At 41.2% G+C, this 14475-nt stretch overlaps 1 protein-coding gene across 1 annotated transcript; it reads left to right on the top strand.

Moving 5' to 3' along the window:
* Window positions 1-927: 927 nt before the first annotated feature.
* On the top strand, window positions 928-8898 carry AKTIP (AKT interacting protein; the record flags this gene model as incomplete). Its single annotated transcript, XM_079541315.1, has 10 exons — window positions 928-1043; window positions 1431-1532; window positions 2699-2904; window positions 4741-4805; window positions 4888-4988; window positions 6247-6335; window positions 6408-6506; window positions 6722-6829; window positions 7192-7252; window positions 8788-8898. Exons 2-10 carry the CDS (start codon window positions 1491-1493, stop codon window positions 8896-8898), a joined length of 882 nt encoding a protein of 293 aa, XP_079397441.1. The 5' UTR covers window positions 928-1043; window positions 1431-1490.
* Between the last annotated feature and the right edge of the window lie 5577 nt (window positions 8899-14475).

Here is a 14475-nt window from a genome sequence, read left to right as displayed (position 1 = left end):
GATGGGACTCTGGCTGCTGAGAAGGAAAAATATCTGGAGGGGCTGTGTGCTGGAATGTTTGCCTGAGATGATCTCGGGCTGGGAGAATGAATTAGTTTGCGTCACTTTTCTGAAGGGTGCTCGTGTTTGTGTTGTTGGTTTTTTTTTAATGCTGGTCCATTCTATAGACTGGATGGCTGTTAGACAAAGTTTGAGATCAGGGTTTCTTTTAAACCATTCCTGCTGGGTAAATACTCTGGCTTATTATTTTTTTTTTCCTTTTAACAAGATAAGCGTTTACTGCCTATTTGGGAAGAGTTCTGTTCCTTGTCTTATCGTTTTCTCTAGGAACTAGTCAAAGCAATGTGTGAACAGGTGGCAGCTTGTTTACTGTAGGAAATAAACGGTAGTGTTCACCACAGTAGGACCTGTGCTATTTTCTCTCAGTTTGCCACATTCTCTGAACTGCCTTGGCCAGTTTTGTACGATTTCCTATTAAAGAAATTGAGCAAAGTGAATTGTCAGAAAACTTAATGTAACCACCAAAGGGTGGGGGGAGGGGTGGAATGTTGGAGGCTGGGAGGACGGGAGGGGGGGAGGAGTGGAGGAAAGGGGGACAGTGCCAGACATGAGGTTGTAGAGATGAGAGAGTTCTTGTGCTATCGATAACAAGACTTTTTAAAGACAAATGAACAGAAATGCTGCTGAAGGTCTTTACATGAGGAGGAGCAGTGTGAGTTATTTAAACAGTAGATAAAACGCTGGAGCTCTGAATACTGCTGAAGTCTTTGTTATTGAATTGCTGATCTAATGGGTGCTAAGCCTTAGTGCTCCTAATGAACCCATTAAATAGCTACAGAAAATCATTCGTGTTCTGTGGCTTTGTCTCTTCCTGGCGGGGTTCCAGCATAGTTGAAAGCAAAATGACATCTGTGTGATGCAAACTCAATGGGAGGATCATCCCTTTCACTAGGGATGGCAGAGATTATTTTGAACTGGAGTGCTTTGGAAACACACCAAGTCTGGAGTGTATGCAAGGCACAGCACTTAACAAGAATGCAAGAGTAAGCCTTGTAGTACTTCTGATGCTGGGTATGAATATGAAGTGGTAACTTTTAGTATGGTACTCACAGAAGATGTTCATTGACGGAGCTCAGCCAATAGATGGTCTTTTCTCTGCTTGGCAAGATGAAGAACAGTTTGCAGAATCTTTCTCATCTTTTTAACAGAATGCAGGAGATTAAGTGCAAAAATATTTTGTAGGCAGCTGTATATTGTACTGAAGTCTAATAAATAGTAGAGGTTTGGCAGTTTTAGCTGTTATTCTTAACTACAAGTTCTCATTTCTTACAGGAATATAAAGCTGGTTATGGAATTTTATCTGATATATTGAGTCCTGCTTATCTGTGAGGATGCATACTCATTCTATGTATTTTCAGGCTATAAACCAGAGAAGTGTGAAGAAACAGAAGATATTGAACAGTTGTGGACTTTGATTTGAAATACTCGTTATGAACCCTTTCTGGAGCATGTCTGCAGCTTCTGGGCGCAAGGTAGAGATGTAGTGAATAGCCACTGCAATTTGGCATCGGGAGGGCAGGGTCATGTTCATCAAAGGGTCAGCTGCGTTAATTGGAATGTGCATGGGGAGGAACTCTACTTCAGAATTGGCTGTAATGACTTATCTGAAGTATTTTCACGAATGGAAGATAAGCTTGTTCAAATAGTTGAAAGACTTAATAAACAAGTGTCCTAAGAACCATCTCCTATAAACCTCAGCTGGATGTTGTGTATGCAGTGAAGTGTTGGCAAAGCTGCATGGGTAACATTGTTAGTTTCTACATTTTATTGTATCTAAAGGCATGATTGTTGTAGGGTTAGTCCCTTCTCAGAATTTTCAGTGCTATATATAGCTTCATTGATGGTGCTTGTGACCAGAGTACTGCTACCAATGCAGGTCTGAAGCCCTTCACAGTGCCATACTGTAAATCACCACTGCCCAGTCCCAACTCTGTAACCTGCAGGTTTGTCTGGGCAACTTGTGGAAAGATTTTGAGATCTGTGTGTAATGCAGTGTTGTGTAGGGTGACAAATGAAGTACAAGGTTTCTTGTTAGTGGGCTTGGAAAGGTCGTTACAACAAAACCATTTGAACTGGTCTTGGTGTCGGTGTCAAACAGCGACTGTCCCGCAGTGGGAGTGGGCTGTGTGCTCAGTGTGCAGGGGGCTGTTTGTCCTAGCATAGACAGGAAGTGAGATATAGGAAGCTTTCTGTAGAAAGTTCCCATCTCAGCTGTACTAAGTTACTTTTCAGAGACTTGTTAAGTCTAGAATGGGAGGATGGTTGTCAGTGGAGAAGTGATTTATCTTGATACATTGCGTGCTGGCAATAGTCTGACTTCTGAGCTGATAGTTTATATTACCTGCTTCAAGTTTCTTAAAAAAATACAATCCTAACCTGCAGATTTCCTATCCACCATTGGTTACTTTTGTGCTTGTAGGCTAGGGTTAAAACAAAAGCTATAAAGATGCACACACCTCACTGCCCTCCCCTCCCCCCCCCCAAAAAAAAGTAAAAAACCAAAACAACCCAACATAAATTTTGTTGGCCACACTTGTAAGTAGTGCAGTAGGATTTAAGCCTATGTTAAAACACGTTCTTATGTTAAATATTTTTCATTTCAACCTCTTATGTCATGGTTTTATTTTAAATCTAACAGAGACCTGAAGCTGATGAGAAAACTTTGAGTGGGGAGCTGAGAAGCAGTCCTCCAAGAGCTTCTGTGAAGAAACAGTTGCCTTCTGTTCCAAAAAATGCTGTGCCAGTTACCAAGCCTGCCTCTCCTGCCATGTCGTCCCAGTCAACAAATGGAACACATGCTTCTTATGGGCCTTTTTATTTGGAGTATTCCCTCCTTGCAGAGTTGTAAGTTTTCACATTTAAAAAAAAAAAAAAAGCTTCTCTTGGGTTACTGAACTTATGCTTGAGCAGGGGAAAAAAGCAACGTGCAGGGATCTGCTTCTGCCTGGTGTCTCTGCCCTGAAGAACACAGTAAACGTCTCTGTTCTATCAAATTGTTTTTCTTGAGCAGCAACCTCGCTCTAGAGATTGCTGAGGAGAAGATGGGATGTGTTTAGATGTGATTTTCTGAATTCTTATTTCTCATTCTAAGTAAATATATTTTATGTTTGTGCCTTTGGACCAGTTATAAGAGCTTGGTTTTTTTTTCAGAAATAGCTACTTCTTAGAAGCAAGCAGGTGTCTAGTAGGAAGTTGGTTATGATTGTAGGGTACCAGATAGTGGAGTTCAAATGTGGAACACTTGAGTGCTTCCTGATGATACAGCTTGCTAAATGGGTATTAGGGAGACAATCCTTTCCTGTCTCTGTGATATTTAAAATGAATCATAAGAGGGAGGAATTACTGCAGTTTAAAGTGCCTTTGTTGGGTCAGTTGCTTTGATCCAGTCTAGTGCTTTGCAGAGTGTGGATCATACAAACCTATACGTGTGCAAAGCTTTTTAGTTTTATGAAGTTACTGAAGCTGTTTTCTGCTATGAAGCTGGAAAGACTTCCTCTGCAATAGATGTACTGGATTCTCAAGTATTCAGTGCCTGCTGGAATGAAATCCCTTGAGTCCTGATGCAATGCTAACTTTCAGTTCTTGCATTTAACCCTTGCATTGAAAGTGAGTAGTCAAAACATTGAATCTTCTTGTTCAGGCTGACTTTTTAATTCAAAAAAGATGGTTTTCTTCTGCAGCGTGCCACAATGCATTGGTGTTCCTGTGGCTGGACAGATCCACGTATAGTATGAAAGTTGTTAGCAGAGAAATATCTTACTGCTTTTTTTTTTTTTTTTTTTTTGTAATTGTTTATTAATGCAACCACGCTGAATTCAGTTTAATTGGCCTGTACAGCAACTAACTGGGAAGCCCATGAAATGAATATTTCAGTTCATGATGTATAGTTTTCAGTAGAATCTGCATACCTTACAACTGGTTAAACTTGGGAATTCTTGTGTTTGTGAATTTGAAAACACTAGAAGTAACACATTTTAGCTCTGCAGGAGGAGTGCTGGTTATGAAGTGGAGTTTCCTAAAAGGTTATAAGGAAGAAACAGAAACTCTTTATGTAATTCACTGCTCTCTGGTGACTGACGGTTGTGATTTGATCATCAGCACAAAAAATGAAATAGCAAATAAATGCTAGCATGGAAAAATGTGTTGGTCCATCCTGGCAATGAGATGCTCAAAATGCTTGATGTAGATTTCCACTATGCTCTGTTTTCCACCTGTCCTTTTTATTCTCTGTTAATTGGTTTTGTTCTGTGCCAACATGATTCTTGTTTGTCATGCAGCATAGTCTTATCTTAAACTGAGAAGGTACTTGTTCAGAATTTTGACTTAAAGCTATGATAAAAGTTTGGAATTAACTGCAAGTCTAAAACTGCATTCAGAATCTCTAAATTGCATCCCTTCTTTCCATCTTTACTTGGAAATTGGGCATTCAGCAGAGAAGTATAAAGGCATTATGTACATCTTTTGGAGAAAGAACTTATGTCTACTTTTCTGCTGACAGTTTTCTCAGGAGAAATGATGTTTCCTCCTTGTAGGAGAGTGGAGAGCTAGGAAAAGCAGAGTGTAAGTTCATGGACAGCCTCCTGTATGGCTGCTGGCAGTACATTCTGGCCTTACTACTGTCACCTTGCTGTAGGAGTAGTGTGGCTGTGGAGCTCTCCTAAATGCTGATTCTAATTGCAGTACGTTGGTCGTGAAGCAGAAGCTGCCAGGTGTCTACGTGCAGCCATCTTACAGATCAGCACTGAGTAAGTTTAAATTTAACTTTGAAAACTTGAATAATTTCATGTTTTGAAATTCTTCTGCTCAAGAAAACTTTCTCACTTGCAGTGTGGTTTGGAGTGATATTCATAAGACACGGGCTGTACCAGGATGGTGTGTTCAAATTTACAGTCTATATTCCTGACAATTACCCTGATGGAGACTGCCCAGTAAGTGGCTCTGGTTGTGTGTCTTGGGTTTTTCTTCTGCTCTGCTGCTTCAAGTTTGGCTCTTTGTTACAGCCAGTGTAACAGCTGGCTTCTCACTTCTTTGAACTGGTTCTGTTTAGTTGGCTGGGCATGTTTGTGATGCATCCTGTACGTATCTCCTATCATCAATGGAGGGAGCTTGCTGCTTTTATTACTGAGGCTGGTGCAGAGTTTGATACATTGGAGCATTAAGCAGTCCAGCAGTTCTTTACCTCAACTCTCCAGTTGTCGCTTTCTTGCCAAAGAAGTTCAAGTTTAAGCATTTAGGTATAGCTTGCGCTATACCCAGTGTTGTACTGCAGGATTTCTTGCTTGTATCTTTTCTAAATACATTGAAACAAAGCACTAAGAGAGTTTGAGGAGAAAGCTGATGAAGTAGCACGAAATGGAGATGGGTAGTATGGTGTTACCTTTGATCTTTGCTTTTTCTTTTTCCTTTTAGGGAAAGGTTTCCAAGTTACTACTTTCCTTTCCTGCCATTTGTGGCAGTGTGACTCTCTCCGGAGCAGAGCATCCGGTCGTCTTGGCCAGATTTATTTAAGAGGAAGGTTGGGGGTGGGTGTACGTAGCTGCTGTAGCTGAGATTGAGCTGCTGTGTCAGGAAGCTCCCTGTTTGGCACCAAGCTTTGTGTAAAGCTTTACAGGGACAGAATTAGTATAAAACAGTTTATTTCAAAGACCAGTCTTAAATGTCTCTGACATATCCATCATTCTTGTGCTAGCATGGGACTTTATAAGTCTTCCTGTTGAAAGTAATTTAACTATTGTTATTTTTAGAGGAATGCACAAATGCAAGAAGAAACAAACTACAGAGCTGAACGCATCTCACAGTTTACTAAGAAAATGTGTAGGATAAAGGAAATTACAGATTGTAGCTCAAGAATGTAAAGAACTTTCAGCTGAAGGTTTTTTGTGTTTTTTTTTTCTTTTTTTTTCCTGGCTTAATCTGATCTTATCTGATGTTGTTACCTGTGCTGGCACTGGTACTTGTGCTGTTAGCTGGATTAGTCTCCTGATTCAGTGCTAAGAATGTCAGAGAGGACAGGGCCCTGCATGTAACGTGGGTGCGCTGGGTTACAGTTTCACAGTTGCTTTCTTGTTGTATAGTGGGAATTAATTGATATTTGGAAGCAACATCTCATTCACCAGTGAAACACAAAAGACCTGAAGCCCCCTCTCCCACTGCTTTAATGTTGGGGTTTTCTTGTTTCCATCACAGCGCCTGGTTTTTGATCTGCCCGTCTTCCATCCACTGGTGGATCCCTTGTCTGGGGAGCTGGACGTGAAACGAGCATTTGCAAAATGGAGGTTAGTGGCAACATATCGACATGCACTTTGGAAGGTTCTTTCCTTTTTTCACCTCGTTTTGTTCTTTTTTAGGCGAAATCATAATCACATATGGCAAGTGCTCATGTATGCTCGCAGAGTCTTTTACAAGATTGATACAAGCAGTCCTCTGAACCCCGAGGCTGCAGTGCTGTAAGTGTCTTCCGGGTGTTTAAGATGTGATTTCTTAAGAGACTTTGGCATAGAAGTACAGAATCAAGAGATCTGTATAATTGTTTGTGATCTCCATGTCTGCAGCTCGTTGTGCTACAAACCAAGCTGAGGCTTTGCCTGGTCTGTCTGTGCTTCCAGGGCAAACCTGTACCTCCTTTTGCAGGTACTTGACACAGCTTATTTCTCTGTTGTAGGTATGAAAAAGATATTCAACTGTTCAAAAGTAAGGTGGTAGACAGTGTCAAACTATGCAGCAGTCACTTATTTGATCAGCCCAAAATAGAGGATCCCTATGCAATCGTGTGAGTACCGCGGGCGAATCGACATCTCCGTGCTTTGACATCAAGTTCTGGTATCATTTTTTTATTTGAAGCCTTTCCCTTCCAATACATTCAAGTTGGATGACCTGCTCTTTTGTAAGAGTACCATGTAAGAGTACCTTGAATAAAATACTAAGTAAATCTAAGATTATCCAACACTGTGTTTTTCTGTTGGAAGAGGTCCATGTCAGTGTGTAGTAAGTTCTTCTTACAAAAACTCCAGATTTGTAATTGACTTGAAGTTAAGCAAACTAAACCAAGTAAAAGTGCTTTTTTTTTTTTCCTGTCTTACTTCTCTCTTGCTTGCAAAAATGTGGAGTTATAGAACTGTATTTTCTCCACAGTTTTTCTCCTTGGAATCCAGCAATACATGATGAAGCTAGAGAGAAGATGTTGACTCAGAAGGTATGAATGAAGTCCAGATTTTCCCTATAGAAAGGATTTATTGCCTGATAAAGGAAGGAAATGCTCTGTGTCTCTTTGTGAGGAGCATGTACCAGGCAGACTTTATTCTGCTTCTCTTCTGGATCTGGAGATGTGCTGAAACTGAATTAATGTCCTAAGTGGCTGTGTGGCTGTTCTAACTTCACTGTGTTAAGCAATTAATCATTCAGCGGGGTAGAATGCTTTGTTAGGCTGAGTACAATTGTTAGTAAATTTGGCAGACTTTTTTTATTTAGAGATGGAAAGGAAAGAGAAAGGAGAGATTTGCTGGCTGTTTTTTTTAGCTTGTTCTGTCATGGTTGGTACTGCTGCATAACCTCACAACCTCCAACTTTCTTCTTCTGTTCTTGTGAAAGATATTTAATGACTGAATCAAAACTTCAGGGCTTTCTTGTAATTTGAAAACCTTTTGGGGACTGTTACTTCTGCCTCAGAGCACTCAGATACAGCAAGAGTGTATTTGTTCCTACAGTTTTCAACAGAGCAATACCTTCAGTATTTGCACAGTCGAAGTGCAGTGATGCTGAGTGTGCCTTTACCTGCTCTAGAAATGTGAAGGAGTGAAGATAACTTTCTAATGGCTTTTGAGTAAGCAATGCATACAAAAACTGGAAGAGGCTTTCTTCTCTCTCGGAGAGATTCAAAAGAGATGAGCCTTCATTCTGAAGAGTTTAAGTCTTTAAATATCTGAAAACACACTTTCCCTCTCGTTCAGTTTATTATTTTTATATTTTAAATGACTCCTAGTACCTGGCAGGAATGGACACGCAGCAATTCTGAGTCTGCATTGAGCAGCATGACAAGTGAACCAACTTGCAGCATCTCAGGATTCTGAGATGGAGGCTGGTATCTGTGTTGAACTGGCAAAAAAAATGCACTGTCAGCGTTTTCATTTCAAACTGCACGTGTGGTGCTTTATTTGCTGGAGTGGTTTGATGATAGCAAGAGTGCTCAGGCTTCTGTGCCTTAGGAGACTTGTTCCAAAATGCCAGTGCAGTTGTTTGCCCTCCCTGTAAAAGTTCCCCAGTCCTGCCTTCTTTTCCTTCTGCTGCAACCCTGTTTATTACCCACATAATTTCTGTGCGCTGAGAAACAACTGGCTGTGCTGGAGCTGTTAACAGCAAGTGAATGACATAAGTGCTTTGATTTGGATTGACTCTTCTTTCTGTACAACTGTGACATTTGGCAAACAGCAGTGCAGTGCTGCTGTGCCTCGTTCTCCAAACAGAATGCTGTATCCAAGGAGTATCTGTTTAATCTTTATAGTTTAATTGGGTGACCGTACATGAACTAAAGTCATTAAAACTCTCCTGTAGTTTCAGTGTAGATCTACACATGCTGTGCATACTCACAGAAATTAAAGTAGTAGCTGTTTCTCTTTGAGGAGAGGAGATGATACTGACCTCGTTTCTGCTCGTAATTGTCAATCTGAAAATGTGTGGGAAGGTATGCAAGAGGGTTTCTAATAATTCTGACTTCAATTTTCTTCTACCTAGAAGAAACCAGAAGATCAGCACTGCAAAAGCATGCATGTTTCTGGCCTGTCATGGGTAAAGCCTGGCTCAGTTCAGCCTTTCAGCAAAGAGGAGAAGACAATGCCTACCTAGCTCTTCTGGACTGTGGTGCACAGAACACTTTCTATGGGTGGAGGGAATGTAACGGAGGGAGAAACAGCGAAGCAGCAGTTTACGGATTAGTGAGAACTGAACTGCAGCAGTGACTCCAGTAAACTTGCTTGGATTACTCAGTGTCAGCGTTTTACCCATATGCATTAGGTTTTAAAGGCTTGCCTGGAGTTTGGAAGTATCTCTGAACACTGCAGTACTTCAATCTGAAGACTGTCTAGAGTGGGTAATTCCTCAGGGCTCTGACATGCCTGGAGGTTTGGGGTTGCTTTTAAGCTTTTATTTTTTCCCTCCAGGAAATGGCTTTTTTTTTTTTTTCCTAAATTTTAAATGGCTGGCAGAAACACTAGCAGGAAATATGATGCCAGAATGCCAGAGGTAAGCTGTGTTCATGTAAACTAATATAGCAGAGTTAAACAATATATTTAATGGTTTTAAATACTTTGGTTTCTATTGTAAATATGATAGGATTTGAAATTGTAAATAGATGGTTCAGTGACTCCATTTAGCACTTTCCAGAGATAAAGCTGAGGATGATCCTCAGTGGATGACGTACTATTGATTTGTAAATGGATGCTGTCACTAAAGCACACATTAGTCTGACAGGGTCAAAGAAGAATGTCAGGCTTAATAGACTTTTATTACATAAACACTAAAATCAAAGCTTTTAATGGTGGTCTCTTGAGCTAATAAAATCGTAGAGGATTTTAGATTCCCTAGGTGTCTACGCTGTAGGGATTAAATAGAATAGCTTGACTAATGTGTGTTACTGGTGACATCTTAAGAAAATAAAATGGAATCATCACTTTGCATCTGTCCAACTGTTTGTGTTTTAGACACCTAGTAAAGCCTGGAACCGGGCTGGAAGTGCCTGGCAACAGAAGTGTTTGTAGGTGTCCTGTTGTGTGCTGAAGAGACTGGTTGAATGGTTTTGTTCCACATCTAGGAGAAGCTTTCTGAAGCTGGTGCGAGTTCAGGGCAAAGTTTTCTACTTTGCATGAGAGTCCTCCTGATATCCTAATCCAGCATAAGCTCTTATTGCAGCAAAACGGGATTTCTCTAAAATCCAGAACTTGTGGTGCTAGCCTGTCACTGTTGGGCCTTTTTTCTTTAAGTCATGCTCATATCCGTATGTTTGGTATTAATGCAAACCCTGCTGACCAGAAACAAGGTCTGGTGACTTTGTATGTAGTCATGGTGTAAGTTTTTGGGTTTGTTTGTAGCTTTTGTATTACAGAAACTAAATCTGCGTGTCCTAGAACAACCTTTCTATCTTAGAGAACAGTTTCTTAGCTTTTAAGGAAACGTATGACTGCACAGGTGAAATACTATCGTATCCCAAGTGATTCATCTAATAGTGCCAAAGGGTGATGTGTGCGGTTTCTGCACAGCACTTAAGGATGTACGAATTAAGGCACAAAAGACTTAATGTGTGTTGCTTTGAGGCTTTTGAAGGTTCTGCCTTGGAGATGCAGTGGTTTCCTGGGGCTGGCTGGGATGTATCTCTTGTACTTCTGGAATTCCTGTTTTGGTGAAGAGGACTCTGGTCATGTAAATCAGTACAGCTGCCTTAAATATCCTTAATGGCTGCAAATGCATGGTGGGTTTTTTATCGGGAACTGTATTGATAGTGATCTTTCAGCTGTACTGAAAATCCTGTGTCTGGGAGGCTGAGCACCTGCCCCAACTGCAGCACTGGCTGTGTGTGCTGGTGGCAGCTGTGGTGTCCCCTGTGCAGCTCCTGGGTCACCTCAACATGGCTGTGGTCGCTGCTCCCCAGGATCTTCACTGAGCGGGAGCTCAGCTTTTCTCTGGTCTTGATCTCTGCAGTGCTTTTAGGTATCTTAGTATCTCTTAATTACTGCTGTGCTTTGTAATTTGTATTGTTAGGAAGGGAGTAAGAGGTAGCTCGTGTCCACCTAGTGCCTTTCCAGCACTTCAGTGTGCAGACACGGGTGTTCTCTCAGCTCGTGTGTGTGGCGCAGTGCTCACAGCAGCTACAGTTTAATTCGGGGATTATTTCTGGGACTGGGGGTTGAACTGATGGACAACTGGCTTAATGCTTGGAAAATGTTTCGTTGCTGTATAACCTGTCTCTTTAATTGCAGTGCAGCTGATTTTCGTGCTGGGTGAGAACTTCTCTGGCTGTTGTTATTTGCATTACAGGGAGAAAATGCCTGATAGTACTAAAGATGTGTTTGTTCATTTTCACACTGGTCTATTGCATATGTACCCTTGTAACAAGTATGCGTGTGCCCCTTTCTAACAAATCAGTTCAGGCAGTGAAGCACAACTGCTGTCCTGCAGCTTCTCTGCTAGGGAAGTCTCTAGAATGGAGTACTGTGTACTTGAAGAGGAGTTTAAAGCAGCACTGGACTTGAGAAAGGAACAGCTAAACTCCTCCTAACTTGGTGCAAAAGGAAAAGACATCCTGGTGTCACTCACCACGGTTAAGACTTCTCCTCCAGTAGCCCTGCTGGCCTGTGTCTGAAGGGGCAGGGAAGCACCAGGCATGTTGGAACCACCAGAAGACCTTTGGGAACTTCCACTAGAAGCCAGGAGTGGAGTAAGTGATCTGAAAGGTGAGCTGTATTACGTGCTAAGTGATGGTTTTGTTTCAAGAAAAGGTTTCTGTGAAGGTTTCTACTGTACCGGCCTGTGGTGTAGCTACTCAAATACTGTGAATGTTCATTCTCCTGCTGCTCTTAGTTCTCTTGGGAAGGCTGAAAGTCGCATGCTTCACATTCAGTATTTGTGATATTTAGTGAAGCGGGGACTCCTGTGGAACAAAAAATGGGCCTAGAATTTGGACTGAATGCAATGGAGCAGTGAGGCAGGGAGCCAGAAGCAGAGCACGGAACTTCAGTGTTCCTTTTTAGTTACCTTGATCATTATTCGGGTACAGATTTCCTAAGCTGCTTAACTGAAGGCCTTGCGTGGAAATTCAATCCCTTCTAATTGTGGGATGCTCTGTCATTTCAGCAGGGAAAGCTTAATTCTGATGGTGTATGAACACCAAGTTACCGTGGGGTTGGACAGGGAATGCATGCAGGAAATTGATGGCCATACGGAATAGCTGTAACCATCTCCCATCAATTCAGAGATGTGGTTACAATTGTTTGTCTGATTGTTGCTGGGGTTTAGAAAAGACCACAATTAAAGGAAAAGCAATAACAAGAAAGGAGCTGAAATAATGGTTATTTGAGCAAGTTTTGTTTCTTTGAGGGCAGTCTGGATTTCTTAGTGAAGCCCATGTTAATAGCAGTTTACTTATGAGAAAATAATTGTATATATTTAAAGAATGCTGAATTTATTTCTAGTTCAAAATTAAGAAATGGCATCATCTCTTTCTTTTTAGATTGAAAAAGGGAAGAGAAGAATAACAGATCACCTGTAAGCAGTTCATGCTCAAAAAGGAGCTGTTCCAGGAGCAAGGCAGGCAGACAGCACCCAAACTGCACTTTGGTGCCAAATGCTTTTCTCCAGCACTCAGCTGTTATCTTTCCTATTACAGCTGTCAGTCATTTCATGAAAAACGGACTGAAAATGTTGCAGTCTCTGTCAATACTTGGCTGAAGTCACATTTTAAAAACACTCAGAAACGTAATGCTTACAATTCTGATTTCTGTAAAGAATATTTCAGAAAGAGAAATGGAAGTTACGCTAGCAGGAAACATTTTAAAACTACAACTTAAACTGTGCAAGAATAGTTGTTTTTTTTTGAGTAGTTAATGCAACATCACTCTGTTACCTGACACCCTGAGTGCTAATGTCTGACTGAGCTGCTTGTGATTCAGTACATGGTGTGCTGGGAGCCCCAGCCTCGTGCTATTTTGGTGTCTGTGCCGTCGGCGCAGCCTTTGACAGATGCACACTGGGGGAAGCTTTGCCCGTATGAAGCTTTCTTCACACAAGCCTTATTATGAGTTCTTTATTGAAAAATACACTTGCAATATTTTCATACAAATTAATGTAAATGGTACAGAATAACAAGAATTGTCTGACAAGTTCATAAATATTTTTACAGGAACATCTACACCACTGCTTGACTTCAGGCCTTCTTACACAGGTAAGAACAAAAGATGCTTTTATTTTACCTTAACTGATTTTACTGCGGAATCAAGTCCTAAATCTTCCCATTATTCAAAGGAGCGGGGATGAATGAGAACACTGAGCTTTCAAGTTCTGCTTCCTTACAAAACCTTCTAGCATCTGTGTGTGCTGAATTTTACAAGAACAACAACATTGTCCCCAGTTGTCCTTAAAGATGAATAAGCTGGCATAGGACACTAATTATCAGGAAAGGTCTGAGCATACCAACAAGGTTGGTATTTTAGAATTAATTTAAATGAAAACAATTAGTAGATCTAATTAATACATGCATTGCTTTCTTATACCATTAGCAGGAGAGAGATTTCTCCCAGGCAGCCTGATTCTGTCCATTAAAAAAACCAAAGCCCTCTCTCTCTGTCCTTTAAAACCACTCCAAAAGCACAGTGTGCATCTTTAAGAGATCGAGGCCACCTTCCTTCTACTGAGGAAGTGAGGGCCGATTCCTGACTCTCAAGCAGAGCAATCTGAAGAAACAACGCAAGCGTATAAAATTTCTTGACCAAAGCCCACATCCCTGACCTCCTGCATTTGTTACTGCATGCATGTAACGTTAAAATGAATTCTTAATGCCGTTTGCTGAAGGAGAGCTGTGGGATGTCAATTTGAAAATAAATACAAAAATTGGATTGCTTCCATTAAGAAAAATGGCTGAAGTCAGCCTTGAAAAAGATATTCACATTTAGAAAGTGCCATTGCAAATATACAGCAAAACTAATCTGCCTTAAAACCAATGCTTCACAGCTTCACAGCCCTATCAAAAGTGCCACCTTTTGAACACGAGTTCACTTTAAAACATTGCACAGCTAACAACAGTGTGTAAGTGGAGTTAGCTACTTCTATACAACAGGGTGCCCAGATGTTAAAGCAAAACAGCGTGGTGGATTTGGTGGCACACAAAGCATCCCGGATACATACAGAATCCATACAGGTAGCTTCCTTCAGCTCTCAAAAAGCTTATTCCTATCTTCCCTTTCCAAGCAGAAAAGGCTGGACATTGCTAGACTATTACTTATAAATGATTATTTTTATGGCAGTCATTAATGCTTATTTTTTCCTTTTTTTTTTTCTTTTTTTTTTTCCCCAGAATGACATGTTTGGCTACGAGCGCCTTGGTACAATGCTCCCATGTTTGATACATATGCAACTTCCTATTACAAAGCTGAAAATGGTCAAGCATTGATGAAAACACTGTAAGTAGACTGGTTGAGCAAATAGATGCAAATACCTGCTGCAAGGTAGAAAGCTGTGCGAGGGACGCGTTCTCCAAGCAATAAAAAGCTTTGAACTGCCTTGTGCAGCCAAAGGCTGCAGGTAGGTCACCTGCCTTCCGACCAGCTTTATGACAGGCAGAGTGGAGCTGCAGAGTTCAGAACGCATCCTCCCCATCTCTGGCACTGGGGAAGCAGAGGCTCGGCACAGCCCAGCAGGGACTGGTCACCACGGGCT

This window comes from Tetrao urogallus, assembly GCF_951394365.1.
Source record: "Tetrao urogallus genome assembly, chromosome: 12".
NCBI lineage: Eukaryota > Metazoa > Chordata > Aves > Galliformes > Phasianidae > Tetrao > Tetrao urogallus.
The sequence above is the reverse complement of the archived record's forward strand: the minus strand, read 5'-3'. Positions and strand labels throughout refer to the sequence as shown.